Below are 22,524 nucleotides of genomic sequence, written 5' to 3'. Positions count from 1 at the left end.
CTTCAATGGCTGCGCGAAGTTGCTGGATATTGGCAGGAACTGGAACATGCTGTCGTATACGCCGATCCAGAGCATCCCAAACATGCTCAATGGGTGACATGTCCGGTGAGTATGCTGGCCGTGCAAGAACTGGGATGTTTTCAGCTTCCAGGAATTGTGTACAGATCCTTGCCACATGGGGCCGTGCATTATCATGCTGCAACATGAGGTGATGGTCGTGGATGAATGGCACAACAATGGGCCTCAGGATCTCGTCACGATATCTCTGTGCATTCAAAATGCCATCAATAAAATGCACCTGTGTTCGTTGTCCATAACATACGCCTGCCCATACCATAACCCCACCGCCACCATGGGCCACTTGATCCACAGCGTTGACATCAGCAAACCGCCCCCCCACACGACGCCTCACATGCTGTCTGCCATCTGCCCTGAACAGTGAAAACTGGGATTCATCCATGAAGAGAACACCTCTCCAACATGCCAGACGCCATCGAATGTGAGCATTTGCCCACTCAAGTTGGTTACGACAACGAACTGCAGTCAGGTCGAGACCCCGATGAGGACAACGAGCATGCAGATGAGCTTCCCTGAGACGGTTTCTGACAGTTTGTGCAGAAATTCTTTGGTTACGCAAACCGATTGTTGCAGCAGCTGTCCGGGTGGCTGGTCTCAGACGATCTTGGAGGTGAACATGCTGGATGTGGAGGTCCTGGGCTGGTGTGGTTACACGTGGTCTGTGGTTGTGAGGCCGGTTGGATGTACTGCCAAACTGTCTGAAACGCCTTTGGAGATGGCTTATGGTAGAGAAATGAACATTCAATTCACAGGCAACAGCTCTGGTGGACATTCCTGCAATCAGCATGCCAATTGCACGCTCCCTCAAAACTTGCGACATCTGTGGCATTGTGCGGTGTGATAAAACTGCACATTTCAGAGTGGCCTTTTATTGTGGCCAGCCTAACGCACACCTGTGCAATATTCATGCTGTCTAATCAGCATCTTGATATGCCACACCTGTGAGGTGGGATGGATTATCTCGGCAAAGGAGAAGTGCTCACTAACACAGATTTAGACAGATTTGTGAACAATATTTGTGAGGAAATGGTCTTTAGTGTGGATAGAAAATGTTTTAGATCTTTGAGTTCAGCTCATGAAAAATGGGAGCAAAAACAAAAGTGGTACGTTTATATTTTTGTTCAGTGTATATTTCTGTCTTGTGTTTGCCTGGTGTCTCAATGCACTGACACAGACCTTGGCAAAAAACCTCTGACAGAATGCTTCAGGCCAAGTCCATGAATGTTGCCTGATGCTTTTTTTTTTGCCTCTGCATCGGTGACAGCTGCAGCTCTAGGCATTATGTTTACAAGTTGTACGTACATCCATCCATCTGTACATTCGTCGCATTCTCATAAACACCATCTCAAAAACGCCTTGGGGGGATTTCTTAAAATTTGGCTCAAACGTCCACTTGTGCTGAAGAATAAACTGATTACGCCAGGGCCACACTGCCCGCGGAAGCGCAGCGCACCAAAATTCTCGCGCGCGCCGGAGCACCTCCGTTCACATCAGACGCGCATTTCTCCACGCCGTCGACAAGCGATTCTGCTCCCAGCTCTTGTTTTTCACTGCCTGGCTTGTCAGATTCGCTCGCGGCTCGCGCAGAAAATAGACCAGACGCCGAACTGATCGCTGCAAATCGTGAGCCTGCCGCAGAGCTTCCCGGCGCGGCGCGGCCAGTGTGGACGACACAGTCGGTTAACATGGGCGCCGAAAGGAAACTGCTTAGATTTTAGTGGTCAAAGGTTTCTGCGTAACACACTTCTGACCATTTTTCAATGTCATATGTGTAAGGGACCGGGCTGGCAGACAAGAGGAGACTCAGGTGGTTTTCAAAAGAGGGCTTTTATTTTACCAAAAAAAAATGCAAAAAAAAAAAAAAAGGTACAAATGACAAAATATATAACTAAAGTTCGGGGCCCATAAAAGAGGTCAAATAAACAGAACTCAACTGAAGTGACCTTAACACCACCAACAGACCTTACAAAGTGGACACAATGGAGAACATATATACTGGCTGATCACACCATTAAGACACAAGAGGAATGACAGACAGACAAACACTACCAACTAAGCAATAAATAAAACAGAATAATTCCCCAAAAAAGGTTAACTCAACTAATTAACCAAACCAAAAATACCAAAACTAAATATTTAATAAAGAGAAACAAATAATATAACTAAACGGAAAATAAACAGTTCCTCCCTATGAGGTGGCAGGAATTGGTACGGCCCAATTGGCCACTTCCTGTATGTAACAGTTTCAGTTCAGTTCTCGGGCGTGACCAGATGTCCTTCAGGAGCAGCACCTCCACACTGGTAACTCAAGAAATGAAAATTAGAACAACTTAAAGAAACTAGTGACTGTACAATAGTGATGGTGAAATCGAAGCTTCATGAAGCAGTGAACCACTTTGACACACCTGCTTCGAAGCATTTCATACAGTCAGAAGAGTGACATCTGCTGGCTGTGTGTCAGAACTGCATCTAAGTTGAAGACCATTGGGACTGCCTGTAATGAGGCCTCGCTCCCCGTAGTCACGAGATTGTGGGTGTGCTGAAGCAGGGATCGAAACACTGCCTCGGAACACTTGCGCTTCAAGAGATCAACACTGTGTTGAGCAAACTGGCTCAAGCGTAACATCACTACTGTACAAAAGTATAAGCTAAATGAGGAAAAAATGAACTACAAATGTAAAAGAAACCAAAGTGTGAGTGCCAGCTGGGATACAGACTTTAGTAGGGTGACTATATTTTGATTTCCAAAAAAGAGGACATTCGGCCGGCCATGACATAGCCTACTTAAATGATACCCGCAGCTTACTCAAAGATGCCTTATCATTTTAATATATTTAAAATTTATATGTATGGATAGAAAATTCAGTTATATTACAAAATAATATCTCTCAAAGACAGAAATTCAGATAGGCCCCAATAGGGGACACATACACACACTAGAGTGTGGCGATCCAAGTCCGACGGTACCCGACATAGCTATAAATTGTATTCGGGCTCGGGTCGGATTCGGTCAGCTTTCAGTGAAAATGTAGCGTAAAAATAAATAAAATCCTATTGTCTGTCCTGTTTATTGCTTGGAGACTGTTATTTACGTGACAACACCTGAACACAACACACACAGACACACATTGGCTGTTTGTTTCTACCTCTCTCTTTGCTGGAAGTCTCGGCCTCCAGCCGCCCGCCTCCGCCTTGATTAAATGCTGAAAATAAAATAAAAGAGGGAGACAGGTTTTTCCTATTTTATCTTATTTTGTTTTATTTCCCCCTCTCATCTCGCTGGAACCGTCGGACCTCCCGCCTCCCGTCTCAAACACGGAGGTCTCCCTCTCCGCAGAGCACGCCCGGCCTGTTAAATAGCCTGCAACCATAACAACTGTGTGACACAAACTCAGTGCTTTGGTCATTAAATAATGTCGGGCTCGGTTCGGGTTCGGACAGAAATATGCAGCCCGTGTCGCACTCCACACACAAACACACGGGAAACTGGACATTATCATCAGTTTATAACCCCCCCGACGCCCCGGACGGACGTGAAAAGTGGACATGTCCGGGCATAAGAGGACGTATGGTCAGCCTACATAATGGATATTAAAACACTTTCAAACTTACACCTCAGGAGTTCTTACCTGTCGGGATCCTTCGGGAAACGGTGGAAGGCCAGGTGCGGGGTGTTCCACTGATAGTTGTTGCAGTTAATTGCACTACACTGTTTTCTTATACTTTTTTTTCTCCTCTCTCATTGACATCTTGCATGTTGTCTGGGCGCAACAGTCCAAGCTCAACAGTCCAAAATGGCAGTAGCGCCCCTAGTGGCTGTTGGCAAAAATTCAACGGAGCTTCGTCTCTTGGTATCCATGCTCTTTGCTGCAAGTGCGGCCATCACATATGTCAGGAGCAGAAGGGGAGACATTTGGTCAGATACTGAACTGGTGACTCTAATCTTAAAACTGTGCTGACTGTATAGATTTTATGTGCTGCTGGAGTGAAGATGTGTGTGAAGCATCCATGTTGTCACAGACAGGGATGCAGACTTCAGAGAAATTTGACTGGTGCATGAAGGCATACAATCACAGGATAGTAATTGCAGTTTTTTGTTTATTTGTTTGTTTCAGCCACTGAATTTGCACTGTCCTAATATGTGACCTAAGCCAAGCACACTAGAATTAACCATTTAAGGATAAGTTGTAACTGTTGTCAAAGAAGCATGATGAACAAAACAGCCCTTTCCATACAAATATTACCTATGTTATTATTATCAAATTACAACCACAATTGATTTCATATTTGGGGTCTACCTTGAAAAGTTTTGGTGAAAAAGCTGGGTTTTGGTAGCTTTAAGCTACAACACCTGTTGCTATTACAGCAGCTCCATTTCAACTTCAAACCAAAGAACCAAATAATTGCAAATGTGTTAGGTCATCCACATTTAAATCAATTTAATTGGTATCTAAGAACATTTTTTAAAAATGTAATTTTTATTTATTGATTGCAGGCAGTGTTGGCCAATGAAGTTTATGTATGTAGAAAATATTATCTCATACATAAAAGATATTGTCTTATAGTATGAGATTAGTGCTGTCATGATATCAGATTTTCATGAAAAAGAGCCAAAAGAGTTCATACAAGATACAAGCAGCAAAAAGCTGTTTCTCCTGCCCATATGAGGATTTGGGTAACTGCAAATGTGTTTGTGTGCACTGGGATATAGGTAATGCATCAGCATCACCTATATCCCAGTGCACATCAAACAGAATCCTGCTGCTCCCACAGCACAGTTCCATTTTGTTTTACTGTGGAAAGAAGCAGTTCCTCACCTGAGAAGGTAAAACCTTTTGTTTATTCTGCATTTGGCTAAACTGTCAGTGCCTTCTGTGTCGTGCACTAAGCTTCATTCTGCACAGCTTTCTCACTCAAAACAGCAAAACTACGCCTTAGGGTGTATCTCCTACGTAGAGATAATATCTCCTACCTATGACACAATATGTTGTACATAGGAGATAAACTGTTTTGGACAACATTACCTGCAGAAAAAAAATGTTTCACCTTGCCTCTTAGGGCTCCATAGACCTAGCTTTCCTCACCAGAGTGTAATAAAATACTAAGTTCTTATAAAATTAACTTCAATTAATGAAAATGTGTTAGGGTTTGTTTTAGTGTTTTACTTTTTAGATTTTAACAAGCTAACATAAGGAGGTTCTTAGTATTTCACTTCTATAATCCACTACTACAGCCAGAGGCTCTTAAGCATTTTCTTCACAGTTAAAAGTGAAAGAACTTCCAGTAACTAACTAGATTAGATTAGGAGACTGCCGAGGACAAATAGTGACAAAATGTCTAAAATGATTAAATAGTTGACAAAAAATGGATTGAATCTGAATGCCACATGGGAGAATGGGAAGAATAAACTGAAAGGATTCAGACAGACAACTTGTCTTAAATTTTTATTTATGAAACACCACATTTCCCCCAAAAAAGACACTGCATTAGACAGTTTACTGTGAATGAGACATGAACTTGTTCAGTACTCTTTTCATCCCAAGTGAAGAGAGAAATGGCTCCAGAATACCTGCACATGTGGCAAACACAACAGGCCCTTCATAATACAGACAGGTATGAATGTACTGAACAGTTATGATTGCTGTCTATGCACTTTACCAAATAAAGAGGAATGCATGCACACATCTGTCGCCCCAGGGAAAAGATGAGACACCTGCTGATCCAGGCTTTTTTCAAACAGGGAATGTTAGACTTTAACATACAGTGTATGCTCAATGCAAAGGTTGTTCAGTAAACACATCATCAGTGCATGCTAGGTCAAATCCATTTGTTCAAATTGAAACTGCCACTCATACAGTAATAATACAGCAATTACTCAGATAAATAATCTCTTTTTAGACGGAGGTGTGTTTCATCAACTTTTTTTATGGTGAAAAATGGTGACACCCCAAGGTCAGACAACGTCCAGCACTGTGAGGCTACACCCTTCCAGCACAGACACAGGACTGATGTGTGTGTGGATTAGTGTGATTGTCATTTACTCACTGTGCAGCCCCACAGACTGCACCTCACTGTCTCATTTAGTGATGTGTTTGATGAATACACGCACATATTCACGCAGATATGACTGTATTTAAGTCGGTGCGTGTGTGTGTGTGTGTGTGTGGGCTGAGTTGTGGTTAGTGATCAGGGATGGAGTGTGATACTGGAAGTTTGGCAGGTACTGTATGCATAAAGTGTCTCAGAACAGGCTCAGTGATCCACCATCTGATGATCAGTGGTGCACAATAACAGAGTTTTCATTACACTTCAATACCATCACAAACCTCTGATTTCAACTTCTCATTTTGAAAACTTTTGATACTTTGACCAAATATGATGTTAATTAGGGGAGCTCAGAAAAATGAAGGATCAACGACAGCATGGGAGAGCAAGTAAGCCAGAACACATAATATCAGCACAGAGACTACATCCAACAGCAGGTGGCTGTAAATGTGCACACATAGATAGGTGACAAAGACAATTGAAGAATGAAAATGATGGGAATCAATGGCTATGTCTTTCACAGTCAGCAGAACTGAACACCTATGGGAGAGTCTGGAGCAGCGTGTTTGGAGGTACAAGGTGGACAGCACTGTCTAATACACTTTAAAATTACTAATGAGGTGTCCTCTTTGAAAGTTCTTCTTAAAACTCACTTTTATCCTCTGGCTTTGTCTTAAATGATGCTATTTGTTGTAATTATTGTTTTGTGGTGGTTTATTGTTATACTTACTCTTCTTCAGAAATGTTTTCACAAAGTCCCATGTGATGGTACATTGTAAACACATCAAAATTTTCACCAGTGATTGGAAGTTTTGTGGAAATGCTGCCCAACAAATATGACCCTAATTAGCCTGATGGGAGTGCTGTAAATAAGGCCCAAAAATTAAATTTTGGGGGCGCCCAGTGGCTCAGTAGGTAGGGTGGGTGTTCCATGTATAAAAGGTAATGTTGTTGCCGCAACGCCCACAGGCTTGATCCCAGCTCAAGGCCCTGCTGCATGTCATCCCCTTTCTCTCCTCCATTCATGTTTAACTTGTCCTTTCCAATAAAGGCAAAGCCAAAAAAATAGTCTTTCTTTTGGAAAGGTCACACCCCCAATGCCCTAAGTCCAATGACTTTTGCCATTTTTAATTTTTTTGAAAAACACATTTGACATGTCCTCCAAACCAGCCAGTCCTCCAAATGCTCAAAATGTTCTGTAAATCATTACTGGAACAAGCTTATCAAAAGCTTGTTGATATATCTGACCAATGAACTTAAGGAGGGGCATGGCTCAGCTCATTAATTAACCAAACCCCACAACCATTGGATCAGTCTTTAAAATAAGTACCTGAAACATACCATGAGTCTCATTCCAATCGACCACTAGGGGGCACTACAAGTGGAAAAAATAGTTTGTACAATTATTACAAAATTTGCAGGATATGTTAAATAATAATGATGAACCACATGTTGTAAAATTATTTTGAAATCGCTTAATGGGGTGCACCACTAGTTCCCAACATGTGCACTAGCCTGGCACAAAATTAGCCATGTTAAACTAATTCATAGTCTTATTGCTTTTTCATACTACAATACAATCTGTCAGTGGACATCATGCAGTATCATTTTACTGTTGCATTTTTATATTACTGACCTCTGAAACCTTTATTCTATTTGCAAAAAAGCAAAAAAAAAAAAAAGGGATATTTCACTGTTTTTTTTTAAGTTTTCAGCACATTGGATTGGAACATTCCACATCAAAAGCTTTTGACTTCTAACAGTCTGTGTTGGCTGGAATAGCTTCTTGCAGCTGTATAAGTTTAATTTATTTTATCTTGTTTTCACTTTTAGGTTTTTTTAATCATTTTTACTGTAAATCACTTTGTTGTTGATGTTGGATTTTACTTGATCTGCCACCTATCTGTCTGCACTGTGTCTGTATGAGAGAGGACATCTTGTATACATCACTTTCACCAAATGGCACTAAAGTATTACTTTACTGAGAATAGAAACAAGAAATGGCACACGTGGGGGAAAAAAGGGAAACCTGATGATTAAACGACCAATCAGAATGCTCTAACTGTCCCCCAGTTCAACATTCTGAGTCAGCTGAGCAGTCAGGAATCTGGAACTTTGGAGTAATGGTGCCAGACACTTAGCAAAACTACAGGTGACAGCAGACTGCAGATCAAGAAATGGTGCGAGTCTGCTTCTGCCAATAAAAAGCTCAATCACACACCTAAAACAACACCCCACCATGTCTCAAACTGTCCATCCAGCAGGTACATACACTGCTGGAAGGAGCCAAATATGGAGCTGCATGTGATCTCAGAGCTAAGTTACACATCACTGAATTCTGAAGTTCTGAGCAGGAAGTGATGCACAGCTGCTTAATGTCATCTTTAGTAAAAGGCCAGCAGCTGAGCTTAGTACTCTGCCACAACACAAAATAATCAGAATGTACACTCTGTGGCCACTTTATTAGGCACGCAGGTGTTGGAGGTATGCTATGCAGGATTGTTGGTTACTTTTTGTAAACACACTCACCAGCAAAAGTGATACTAAAAGTCAATCCCAGATGCCCTCTTGTTTGTGGTTTGCCTCACTATATTTGTGTTGTTGTTTTTTTGTCTCTGTGTCTCTTGGATACCTGCTGCTTTCAGCCTGGCACCTAGTCACTACATTTTTATAAAGCCCTGACCTCACCTGAGTGTTGTGGGGGTACAGACCAATAAACATCCCAGAAAAAGAAAATAAGAAGGTGGCAAACGTCTCTGCAGATAAATACACCTCCAAACACTTCTAGTGGGTCAGAACTGATGATTGAGAGGATTTTTTCATGAGTCCATGGTTTCCAACACTTTCATTTATTAGTGTCTGCCCGCCACGATTAAAGCATCTGCTCCCACATATTGATTTCTTATTTTTGGAGCTGAACTGTTCATTAGGAGTGCTGTTGGAATATATATATCCTTTGCTTACTCAGAGCATAGTCTGGTCACAGACGGAGCAGCAGAACGTTAAGCTAATTCAAAGTCAACTGAACTGTTCATTACTCTGGGTCTAAATTTAGCTTTCACTCACAAACAGCTGCTCCTCTCATGCATCGATCTGATCGGATCGACTGATCGATCTTTAATGCAAACATCTCATCAATAAATCATGTGCCAGGAAGTCAATGCATAAAGGCACGTGGATATGGTCAAGAGGTTCAGTTGTGATTAGTTTGCTGATCTCAATTTTCACCACAACAGTGTGTAGAGGTCAGAGAATGGTGTTAACAGTGAGTGGCAGTTCTGTAGGCTGAATACTTATTAATGAGAGGGCTCAGAGGAGACTGTTCAGACTGGTTCAAGCTGACAGAAGGTGACAATAACTCAAATAACCATGTATTACAACACTGCTATGCAGAGGAGCATCTCACAGTGCATGGAACCAGCTACAGCAGCAGATGACGACAGCAGGTTCCACTCCAGTCAGCTAACAACAGAAAACTGGAGCTACAGCGGAGGACATCAGGTTGTTAAGTGGTCACTGTTGATTCACTCCAGTGTCTCCAGTGCTTTCCTGCCTGTGTCCTCAGTTTTAGGGCTCCACTGTGTACGCTGCTGCTATAACTAACTACTTACTCCTACAAAGATTTCTGAGCCTCTGTAGTTGTACAGAGGCTGAAAAATCTTCCAGAGGGCCCGAAACCAAAGGCCTTGGGGATTTTGAGAAATGGCAAAGCAATAATATTTAGCTGCACAATATAAGGCTAAAGTGACACAACAAGACATGCACTGCAAGAGTTAAAACACTATTGGCACTATTTTCCTAATTTGGCATTGGTGGAAAAGAATTCCATCCAAATAGACAGTGTAGTTGGTAATATATATCATCTTCACTGGCTAGTTCTGTTTCGCTCTGCTCTATGAAGCCTACTCATTCATGTTACTGTGACAATGTCTGGTATTTTTTAAAGCCACTATGCCGATCTTATAATCACTCACTGTTGCAGATAGAGGTTTTAAGAAAACTCATTATTTATCCCCTTTAGAATGAAACACAGCAGTTGCTGTAGGAGATTTTGTCATGATGGTACTGAAGTGTGAAATGGTTAAATATTAACCTTAATATTGCATAAAAGTCAAAACTCAGATTCTGACGATACACATAAGAGTGCGGACCTGAGTAAGACCACAGTGATAGACTTTATGCATATAGTACAGGAGCAGAATGTGAAGGGGGAAACAGCAAAGCAAGGAGTATGGATGCGGCAGCTTGCTGGGTGCTTCAGTCGTTGATCAGGGCCAGGATCATGCTAGAAACACAGGACGGAAATATAAGTATTAATACAGAACTGATCATGGACAGACACTTCATTCAGCCTTCAGCTAATTGTTGACAGCCTTGAACATGTCTCTAAAGGTCAGTGTGTCTGTAGGTGCTGTTGCTCTCACCTATACAAATAAATGAAGAAGCAGAGCAGGTGGTAACCCAGTTTAATCATGGCCTCCTTCATGTGGGACTTGAGCTGACCTCTGTTGTGGATCTCAGTGGGGTCAAACACGCCCATGTTTCCCATCGGGACCTTCACATACCTGCAGGGACAACAGGGACAAGAAGAGAGTCAAGCCACTGGACAGTAAGACATGAACTCTGTATTCTTCCCATGGAAGACTAGAGAGTGTCATGTGGATAAAACCTTCATAGTCGATATAATGTTATAATGCAATGTCAAAATATGACATATATAGACATTGTATATTTCTTGATTATTCCATTTGTAGATAAGAATGTCTGTTGGCTAATACAATAAATTAAAGACCTGAAAATTATTGTATTACCTAGGGCTGGGCAATATGACTTAAAAATAACATTGTGACATTTTTAGGTCATATTGCAATACACAATGTATATTGTGCTATTTCAAAATCTCCTCTAAAGTACTGTGGACTACTAAAATACCAAATTATTAAATGAACCACAGTTACAATAAAGTTAAATAGAATACTGTTATAATAAAGTTAAATAAAATACTGTTATGATAAAGTTAAAGACAGTTTCTAGGAACCTGGCAAACTTTATTAGTAATTTAAATCCCTGACAACCCAGAGTTCAGACCAGGACTCGGAGATGCAGTCCTACACGCTTCTCTGAGCTTCTAGTTCAGTTACCCAGCCATAGTTTTCATAGTTTTATACAAACGGTGTCTGTCCCCCGACCACCTAAATTATTTAAATCTAAAATTAAACAAAGAGGAATTGTGCATAACAACCTCATAAAAATTAAAACCTCTTCTGTGACAGAAAGACAAAACAGGAGAATTAAATGCGGACTGTTAAATATCAGGTCTCTATCGTCTAAAGCAGTGTTAGTAAACGAATTAATATCAGATAATCATATTGATTTACTCAGTCTCACTGAAACCTGGCTGTGTCAAGATGAATATGTTAGTCTTAATGAATCCACACCTCCCAGTCATAATAATACCCACATTCCTCGAGGCAGCGGCCGAGGAGGGGGAGTTGCAGCCATTATTAACTCTAGTCTGTTAATCAGTCCTAAATAAATAATTCATTTGAAAGCCTCGTTCTTAGTCTTTTACATCCGACCTGGAAAACCTCGCAGCCACTTTTATTTGTTATAGTGTACCGTGCTCCTGGCCCATATTCTGAATTTGTATCTGAATTCTCAGAGTTTTTATCCAGTTTAGTTCTTAAATCAGATAAAGTTATTATTGTAGGCGATTTTAACATTCATGTCGATGTTGATAATGACTCCCTGGCTACCGCGTTTATCTCATTAGACTCCATTGGCTTTAGTCAGGGTGTACATGAACCCACTCACTGTTTGAACCATACCCTCGATCTAGTTCTGACGTATGGAATTGAAATTGATAATCTAAAAGTCTTTCCACAGAATCCCTCGCTATTGGATCATTATCTGATTACTTTTGATTTCTTTTTACTCGATTACATGCCACTCAGCAACAGTTACTATACTAGATGTTTATCAGATAGTGCTGTCGCAAAATTTAAGGAAAAGATTACTCCGTCATTAAATTCAATACCAAGTCCCTCAGTAACAGAGGTTTCCTGTACTGACTTTGATCATTTTGTCGATAGCGCCCGTAGGCTCGCTCACGAACAACACTTGACTCTGTAGCTCCTCTTAAAAGAAGTTAAAAAAGAAAGTTCGCTCCTTGGTATAACTCTCAAACCCGTAAGTTAAAACAAATATCGCGAAAATTTGAAAGGAATTGGCGATTAACCAAACTGGAAGAATCTTGTTTAATCTGGACAGACAGTCTCAAAACTTATAAGAGGGGCCTCCGCAATGCCAGAGCAAACTATTACTCAGCATTAACAGAAGACAATAAGAACAACCCCAGGTTTCTTTTCAGCACTGTAGCCAGGCTGACTGAGAGTCAAAGCTCTATTGAGCCTTGTATTCCTTTAGCCCTTAGCAGTAATGATTTTATGAGCTTTTTTAATGACAAAATTATAACTATTAGAGGCAAAATTCATGACCTCCTGTCCTCAGATAGTACCTATCTAACCTCAAACACAGCTGTAAAACCAAATATATACTTAGATTACTTCTCCCAAATTTCTCTTCAAGAATTGACTGCAGTGATTTCTTCATCTAAATCATCAACGTGTCTCTTAGACCCCATCCCAACTAGGCTACTTAAGGAGGTCTTTCCTTTATCAATCAATCAATCAATTTTATTTATAAAGCCCAATATCACAAATCACAATTTGCCTCACAGGGCTTTACAGCATACGACATCCCTCTGTCCTTAAGACCCTCACAGCGGATAAGGAAAAACTCCCCAAAAAAACCCTTTTAACGGGGAAAAAAAACGGTAGAAACCTCAGGAAGAGCAACTGAGGAGGGATCCCTCTTCCAGGACGGACAGACGTGCAATAGATGTCGTACAGAACAGATCAGCATAATAAATTAACAGTACGTAAGGACGATTCATTATGAACGTGAACAAACTGAAAACAATCAGATAAATAAGATTTAAACCAGCTTAGTGCTGAACCTTTTAGGCCAATTAAGTGATCCAGTCTCTGCAGTAGAATTTGATGGTCAATTGTGTCAAACGCTGCACTAAGATCTAATAAAACAAGTACAGAGACAAGTCCTTTGTCTGAAGCAATCAGAAGGTCATTTGTAATTTTAACTAGTGCTGTCTCAGTGCTATGATGCACTCTAAATCCTGACTGAAATTCCTCAAATAAATTATTATCATGGAGAAAATCACACAGCTGGTCTGCGACTACTTTCTCAAGGATCTTTGACATAAAGGGAAGATTAGATATTGGTCTATAGTTGGCTAACACCTCTGGATCCAGGGTGGGCATTTTTTAGTAGAGGTTTAATTACAGCTACCTTAAAAGACTGTGGTACATAGCCTGTTAATAAGGACATATTGATCATATCTAATATATGAGTGTTAACTCAGTCAGTTAACTCAGTCTCTGAGTGTCTCTGTACTTGTTTTATTAGATCTTAGTGCGGCGTTTGACACAATTGACCATCAAATTCTACTGCAGAGACTGGATCACTTAATTGGCCTAAAAGGTTCTGTACTGAGCTGGTTTAAATCTTATTTATCTGATCGTTTTCAGTTTGTTCACGTTCATAATGAATCGTCCTTACGTACCAAAGTTTGTTTTGGAGTTCCGCAAGGTTCTGTGCTCGGACCAATCCTATTTACTCTATATATGCTTCCTTTAGGTAACATCATTAGAAATCACTCTATAAATTTCCATTGTTATGCGGATGATACTCAGTTGTATCAATTAACTAAACTCCATAACTGCCTTAAAGACATAAAAACTTGGATGAGCACCAATTTCCTGATGTTAAATTCAGACAAAACTGAAGTTATTGTTCTTGGCCCCAAACAACTCAGAGACTCTTTATCTGATGACATAGTTTCTCTAGATGGCATTGCTCTGGCCTCTAACACTACCGTAAGAAACCTCGGAGTAATATTTGATCAAGATTTGTCTTTTAATTCTCATTTAAAACAAACCTCACGGACTGCAGTTTTTCATCTGCGTAATATTGCGAAAATTAGACCTATCCTGACCCGAAAAGGTGCAGAAAAATTGGTCCACGCTTTTGTTACCTCAAGGCTGGATAACTGTAACTCTCAGTCACTCTCAATTATCAGGTAGCTCTAGTAAGTCCTTAAAAACTCTCCAGCTAATTCAGAATGCAGCAGCACGTGTACTAACAGGAACTAAGAAACGTGATCATATTTCTCCTGTTTTAGCTTCTCTGCACTGGCTCCCTGTAAAATCCAGAATTGAATTTAAAATCCTACTGTTAACTTATAAAGCTCTAAATGGTCAAGCTCCGTCATATCTTAGAGAGCTCATAGTGCCATATTATCCCACCAGAACTCTTCGCTCTGAGAATGCAGGGTTACTCATGGTCCCTAAAGTCTCCAAAAGTAGATCAGGAGCCAGAGCCTTCAGCTATCAGGCTCCTCTCCTGTGGAATCATCTTCCTGTTGCGGTCCGGGAGGCAGACACCATCTCCACACTTAAGACTAGACTTAAGACTTTCCTCTTTGATAAAGCTTATAGCCCCTAGTTAGGCTGACTTAGGCCTAGTCTGCCGGAGGACCCCCTATAATACACCGGGCACCTTCTCTCCTTCTCTCTCTCTCTCTCTCTCTCGTATTCTATTACTGCATCTTGCTAACTCGGCCATTCTGGATGTCACTAACTCAGCTTCTTCTCCGGAGCCTTTGTGCTCCACTGTCTCTCAGATTAACTGATATCGCAGCGGTGCCTGGACAGCGTGACGTGTGTGGTTGTGCTGCTGCCGTGGTCCTACCAGATGCCTCCTGCTGCTGCTGCCATCATTACTCATTAGTCATACTTCTACTGTTATTATACACATATGACTATTGTCACACATGTATACTGCCAGATATTAATACATACTTTCAACATATTGTACCGCAGTAGCCAGAACTATAACTATAATATTATTACTTTCAATAATGTTGTTGTAAGCTACTGTCATTACCTGCATCTCTCTCTCTCTCTTTCTCTGTCTCATTGTGTCATGTGGATTACTGTTAATTTGTTATGCTGATCTGTTCTGTACGACATCTATTGCACGTCTGTCCGTCCTGGAAGAGGGATCCCTCCTCAGTTGCTCTTCCTGAGGTTTCTACCGTTTTTTTTCCCTGTTAAAGGGTTTTTTTGGGGGGAGTTTTTCCTTATCCGCTGCAAGGGTCATAAAGACAGAGGGATGTCGTATGCTGTAAAGCCCTGTGAGGCAAATTGTGATTTGTGATATTGGGCTTTATAAATAAAATTGATTGAATTGATTGAATTGAGTATACTTTTAATTAAATCAATCAAAGGAGCTTCTATTTTGAAGGTCCTGGCTTGTCTCAGCTGGAAGTGTTGACGTTTTTGCTGTGAGCTTGAAGCTTCCGGTCAACAGTGTGGGATCTATGCCTCATCAAGGGGCACCATGTGTTGGGACTATGCCTCTTCAAGGGGCACCATGTGTTGGGATCTAAGCCTTAACACGGGCTTGACCTCCTACAGATTAAAGTATCAAAATGGCTATGGGAAATAATTAATAATTATTCATCATTATTAATTATGTTAAATAATGTGACCTAATTTACATTAAATCACCTCGCGGGGCATCATTCCCCAAAAGGGAAAAATTATAGCCAATCAATGATATCAGTCCCATAAATTCACAATCAATTTGGAACTTTGATTAATAGTTAAATTTATAACTATAACCAAAATTAACATATTGATAATAAAGGCTGAAGGATTTCGGAGTTCTTTACATAGCACAGGATGACTATTCATTCAGCCTTGTGCAATATTAAACAGACGGCAGTTATCATTCCAAATATATCTATTCATCACGAAAGCAAAGAAACAAAACACACAAATCCTAACTAACAATATATAAGCACGGGTGTGGGTGTGGGTGTGCGTGTGTGTATGTGAGAGAGAGACAAAAGGTGTGTGTGTGAAACAAAGGGCCGTCTGGCCTGGTGGTGGTCAGGACAAAGACAAAGGATTAGAAGCAGTAACTTTGATATGCCTCTTTGGGTGTAGCTATGTTGAAAGCCAATTTGTGTATCTGTTAATTGCTGCAATGGGTCTGGGTTAGTAAAGAGGATGTTACATTGCATGCAAGACTGTCCGTGAAGAGCATTAGCAAATTCACATCCCTTAGCTTTGGTGAAGCCAACTAACATAACCTCACTGTAAACAATCACAAAAATAACTCAATAAACAGCATTAAATCACAATTGAGAAAGTTAAACAATCTTGTTTAGCCTGTACAAATGCAATAATGCTATGCCCAGTTGTTACACTACCAATTCTTGAATGGATGGAGGGAAGATTTTCTTTGTAGCATGCTGCTTTTGTTAGCTGGTAAATCAAGGCTGCAAAGAGCTGTGGTTCCAGAAGCGGTCTTTGCTGTGTCCTTGTTAGGAAGGTGCAGATGCGAGGACACTGGTCGCTCTGTGTCCTTGCAGAGTTAGAGGCTGGTACTAACTCAACCTGGCTCTCCTTGTTGCTGGAAAGTTAGTTGCAAACCTTGTGTTTGGCACACTAACTGTGTTTGGCACACTAACTTCTCTCCTCTACATGCTGTTGCATGTAGAGGAGAGAACAGGGTAAGGGCGTAGCAAGCTCTCCTGGTGGTGGTCTGCAGGTTTAGGAGCAGGAGAGCAAGAGTCTGAGCAAGAGCCGGTCAGCCACTCAGGAGAAGGAGCCGGGGCAGAGAGTCTGTAGAGCAACTGCCCCCTTCAATGGTTCAGGGGCAAGAGCGTCTGAGTCTGTCAGCAGCTCAGTAGAAAGAGCACAGACAGTGAAGAGAGCAGAATTTAAACTAAAGTTTGCTTGATGACAACACAGAGTCACATATCACTGTGAAAGTACTGTCCAATCAAGTCTGGCGACTGGTCTCTCATTTAGGTGCGACAGTGAGGCATCCTGTGGAGATGGCTGCCTTTGTTTGAAGAAAAAGAGCATGCAGTCTCTGCCACCATTTCAAATGACAAGACCCAGAGAGGACAAGCCTTCACATGTCCAGTTTAGATTTGAACAAATGACAAATGATCTGTGGTCCATTGAATCCCAACAGTCAGTTGTTAGCAGTTAGAACAAAGTTGATCTGTTGCCGTGGCACCTTTAAATGTAAGGATAATTCATTGTGAGCTGGAAACACACTAACAGCTCTCCAGTTCATATATTAATGGTATTTGCAAGTCACAATGATGTTCTGTAGTGTAATGTACCTGTTTAGTCTTACGCTTTAGTATCAGTTGACCTTTAAAAATACATGTCCAGGCAGTATACTCTGCTTGATCATAACCAGTCACATCTTGGTTTATTGTTTCATGTATCCATATAATGTGCACACACACACACACACACACACACATGATGTTCATGTATAACTCCATTATGTTCGGGCTTATGTGAGAAGGATTAAAGAGAAGAGGTGGAGATTCGACAGAATCTTCACCAGCATAAAAAGTGAGCACACAGAAAACAAAACTTCAGTCCTGCTCCGGAGCTTGACTCATTGAGTTGTATGTGTTGTTGCCTGCGAACACATTAAACTCAATTACACTTAATTCTACGTGACTCCAGTGATTCCTTGACTGCTGAGTATTTGGTTTTAAAGATACTTATTTTGGACAAGAGCAAAAGTAGTCTAAAAGTTGAAGATGAGGTCGGGACCCACCAGGCCCAATTCTGGGCCCCGAATTCTGCTTCATCAGTTCCATGGTTGCAAAATGTAACTAAATAGTTGTGGTCTAGAGCCCTGCAGGTACAAAAACACGCTTCCTCTGCTCATTAAGTTAAACTGTTACCACGGTGCCATTAAACATGATCATGTATATCCCACAGTCCAAAGACATGCAGATTGGGGACTAGGTTAATTGATAACTCTAAATTGTCCGTAGGTGTGAATGTGAGCGTGAATGGTTGTCTGTCTCTATGTGTCAGCCCTGTGATAGTCTGGCGACCTGTCCAGGGTGTACCCTGCCTCTCGCCTGATGTCGGCTGGGATAGGCTCCAGCCCCCCCGCGACCCTCAAGAGGATGAAGCGGTTAGAAGATGAATGAATGAATGAATGTATATACTGTAAGCTGGAAACCAACAAACAGCTCTCCAGTTCATATAATAATACTATTTGTAAGTTGCACTGGTGCTCCATGGTCACAAAATGTTACTCGTGGCTCGAATGTTAGTCATGGCTCGAGCCCTGCAAACGAGAAACATACCATGCCTGCTATCGCTCAGCAGAAAGTGATCTGGATGGGTGGAGTGTGTGTGTCATGTTTGTGAGTCTTTCCCTCTTTCTGTGTGTCTGTGAGAGGGAGAGAGCCATAGGAGAGAGCAAGAAAACAGAAACACCGAAGCAAGTCTCATATTGGTGGGTTAAAAAAATGACATCACAGTTTATACTTGATGTTCGCATTATAGTCATTTTATACATTGCACATGGAACACACTGCAATACATCTAGTATATTTGAAATATTGCCCACCCCTAATGTCACCATACAGAGAATATTGCCTAGGGCTCAACAATAAGGCTTTCCCGCTTGCCCGGGGCAAGTAAAACGCCATGTTAGGCTGGTAAATCTGGCAACTCACTTTCCCTTTTCAAAAGAAAAATAAAGGCTTAAAGTAGACAGCATCCCATTGTCCTGAGGACAAGAGAAAATGTGTTTGGGACGAACAGAGATCTTCCTCAGGATGCCATAGGAAGTGAAGGGAACATCAGGCATGCAGTTAATGCTGTGTATAACCATCACTTTAGTAAATGACAATCTGAACTGAATGCTGCTGCATTAAAATCTGAAAGAATGCACTGAGCTGTAAACTCAAACGAGCCCAACGGATGCACCCTACTGTTTGCCTTACAATGCTAAATTGTGACCAACAAATCTATGTTGAAATCGGCAGGAAAAGAGCTTGTTACAATCAGCTATTCTATTCAGTAAAATTACTACTGGGTGAAGGTACATTTTAATGTTATCATTAAGTATTAAAATGTATTCTTTTAAAATTAAGTGTTTGAGACCGTACTTGAATAAATACATCTGTCTAAAAGAGAAAGTTGTTGGTTTGTTGATTCTACAGCAACATAGATATTAGAGAGGTCATTATGACCTGTTTAGCTTCCTAAAACTGGCTCAAAACAGCCTATAATACATGATCAAAACTACTAATGCCAAAAAATTTTTTTAATCAAAGCAAATATTTAAATCAAAAGACATTTAATTCCTAATTATTTGAATTGAACAAAAAACACTATAGATCAGGGCTATTCCATTACAAATTCAACTGGGCCAGATTTTAAACCCAGAAAATGTCGATGGGCCACATTTTCAGCGTGTGTGTGTGTGTGTGTGTGTATACACACACACACACACACACTCACACATATAAATATAAATATATGTATTTTCTCTAATAGTGGCCGGGGCCTTTATTTACCTCAACTGCAGAGGGTACCAGGCCTTTATTGGAAGTAGGCCTGTCACGACAACAAATTTTGCTGGGCAATTAATTGCATCAGAAATTATTGCGATAAGTGATAATATTGCGTAATATTATGCTTTTACGATCATTTTTCATTATTGTTGTAATTTTGCTGTTTCAAACCATTTTTTAAACTTTTAAAGAGAAATAAACTTATTTAACAAGAATATTTAGGAATGCAAAAAAGAAAATTTAATTATCCTAAATATCATGTAAAAATACTTAAATAAATAAATACAAAAAAATAGACTCTCAGTCTCTCACTCTCCTGTGTGCAGTTAAGTTGGTCATATTCACTCTTTTTATTGAGATGGTTTTAGAACAAACCCGGCACACCGGCTCGTCCAAATTACTGGGCTCCCCTCTGTCATTTAGTTTAAATCCAAAATACTCCCACACAGGGGCCATGGCATTTGGTTTAGGAACAAGTTCCATGTCTTTCTCTTACGCTTAACTGTTTTTTTTCTTCCTCCGCCTAGTCTCCCCCTCACAAAGGTTGCACTGTGTCTGTGTGTATAGCCAATAGCCTCGCCTCCCCCACAAAGACAAAGACACTCAGTGACAAGAGCTATCCCTCCGTTCATTACGCTAATGAACCAACTCACCTGGCTGCCAGACGATGCACGGCAGTGAACGCTCTTGTCATCCAGTCTCTTTGGTGGAGAGAGACATGGAAAACAAACACGCATGAATATGGCAATTAATCACGGCTCGAAAAGTTACCGTCCTCCTTTTAATTTCGCGACAGGCCTAATTGGAAGCAGGCTTATATTCGAGAGAGGCCTTGATTTCTATTTCCCTCTGTTCAATGAGTATATTTGCTCATAATTTAGTATAAAACCTCCTTGTTTTCTGATCTGCTTCTATTTACTCTGTTAAAACAAAACACATAATATAATTACTCATTCTTATTTCATTTATAACGCTACAACCATTCCATTGTATATTGTATATATTTCAGATTGTCTACTTTACTATTTTATTATTTATTTTATTTTACTGTCTACTTTAATATTTTATTTTATTTTAATGTCTACTTTAACATTTTATTTTATTTTATGTTAATGTCTACTTTAATATTTTATTTTATTTATTTCATTGTCTATTTTAGTATCTTATCTGTTCCTGCATTATGCTTTTGATAAAATTAAAAGCCCATGGACAATATGCCTGTCCCTGACTTTTATTGTGAAACATTACGCAAACATTTCAATTTAACTTACGTGAAGTATGACCGGTCACGTACCGGAGGGTAAATACGCCCAGTGTCACATAAACACAAAACAAATCTGAAGTACGCCATTAATGTCCAGTTTACAGTACAGACAAATATCAAATACATAATAACAATCAGATTCAGCTGCAAGCAAAATCCGAACTGAAAAAATTGGACATTACTTAAATATTAACATTATCGCAGCTCTCACACCAGAGGGTAAATACGCCTAGTGTCACATAAACACAAATCAAATCTTAAGTATGCCAGATATAAATAGTAATATCCAGTTTACAGCACAGACAAATATCAAATATATAATAACAATCAGATTCAGACGCAAGCAAAATCCAAACTCAAAAAATAGGATATTGACTATGGATAAGCACCTCATACAACCACACTTCAAAAGACCCTAACAAGCACTTACATATACTTTGATCACAGAAATTATTAGCAGCCACTTAAGATTTGAACCTGTGCTGATAATTTTACAGAAAATTTACTGGATTGCTCAACAGCTGCAAAACAAACCAAAAAACTGGAAACCTTTTTTTTTTTTTTTTTGCATCGCACTGACTGATCAGAGCTAGCTGAGGCAACTTCTTTGCAACCTGAATGGAATTACAGGAAATAGGTCCTCAGTTTGGACAAAAAAAAGAAGCCAAGTCATATTTCAAGTCAGTGATTGTGCCACAGTACCTGTATTCATGCAAATTCAAATGGCTCATGTATATATGACACTACTTAAATGGTTTATGAAGATGTGAAACATACAGTGTTTCCCATACATCCATTTATCTGTGGCGGTGCACCACGAATAAATTATCTCTGCCACATATAGATTTTTCTGCTTTTGGCGCTACCTGTTCGACCTCGCTCATAAACACATTATAATGGGACTCACTGTCTGTGAATGTAGCGGTGCAATAGGTGGCGGTATGCATCGTAAAGACGCACTTAACGCACCTGGTCTGCCAGAAGAAGAAGAAGAAGAAGCAGATGCAGTAGCAGAACGGATCCAAAGACCTCTCAGTACAAATATGTGGGCAAACAAGTCCAAAAGTGGTTCAAACAACTCTAACTCATCATGTTATATTAGCCTGTGTCTGTATTAACATAGCTGGAAGCTCAACATGTGCAGAGACATTAACTCATGCTGTTAGTAGTGTTAACTGCAGCGCGAGTCCCGTAGCAGCTCGCCCGTTAATCAATTACAGTGGCTCCACCAGCAACGGGAGCGGCGCGACAACCACCGCCTGTCGCGCGTTAACTCTCTATTTTATGTGGCTCTTCTATTTTTGTTGCACTACGCTCCCCTATGCGACCCTCCAGCAGATGAAAACTACATGAAATAGTGTGCTAAACGAGCACAATGTGTTTTTAAATGAATAAACCATTATCAGAGGTGATATGTGATGATTTTTTTTCATGCATTTACCCATGTTTATCCGTGACATTGTGTAAATGTCCGTGGCAGACATTTGAAAGCGAGTAGATGACAAACAGTACAGTAAACTTGTAGATAACTCAAATATATGTAACAACTTAGGTGGAAAATGCTTTAACATTTCATGCAGCCTACATGCAGCCTCTCGGCTCAGCAAACAGTAAACAACCCCGCTGGCTTCTCTACGTG

General features: G+C 40.5%; 1 protein-coding gene across 1 annotated transcript in view; it reads right to left on the bottom strand.

Annotated features, from left to right (window-relative positions):
• Positions 1-5,514: 5,514 nt before the first annotated feature.
• cnih4 (cornichon family AMPA receptor auxiliary protein 4) overlaps positions 5,515-22,524 on the bottom strand; it is a 39,893-nt gene continuing 22,883 nt past the window's right edge. The window contains exons 6-7 of the mRNA XM_049583222.1: positions 10,548-10,688; positions 5,515-10,408 (exon numbers count right to left, since the gene is read on the bottom strand). Coding sequence (XP_049439179.1) covers positions 10,381-10,408; positions 10,548-10,688 — 169 coding nt within the window. The 3' untranslated portion in view covers positions 5,515-10,380. The remainder of the gene's footprint in view (positions 10,409-10,547; positions 10,689-22,524) is intronic.

This window comes from Epinephelus fuscoguttatus, linkage group LG8 (genome assembly GCF_011397635.1).
Source record: "Epinephelus fuscoguttatus linkage group LG8, E.fuscoguttatus.final_Chr_v1".
Classification (NCBI taxonomy): domain Eukaryota; kingdom Metazoa; phylum Chordata; class Actinopteri; order Perciformes; family Serranidae; genus Epinephelus; species Epinephelus fuscoguttatus.
Note: the sequence above shows the minus strand (reverse complement) of the source record. Positions and strands in the feature narration are given on the sequence as shown.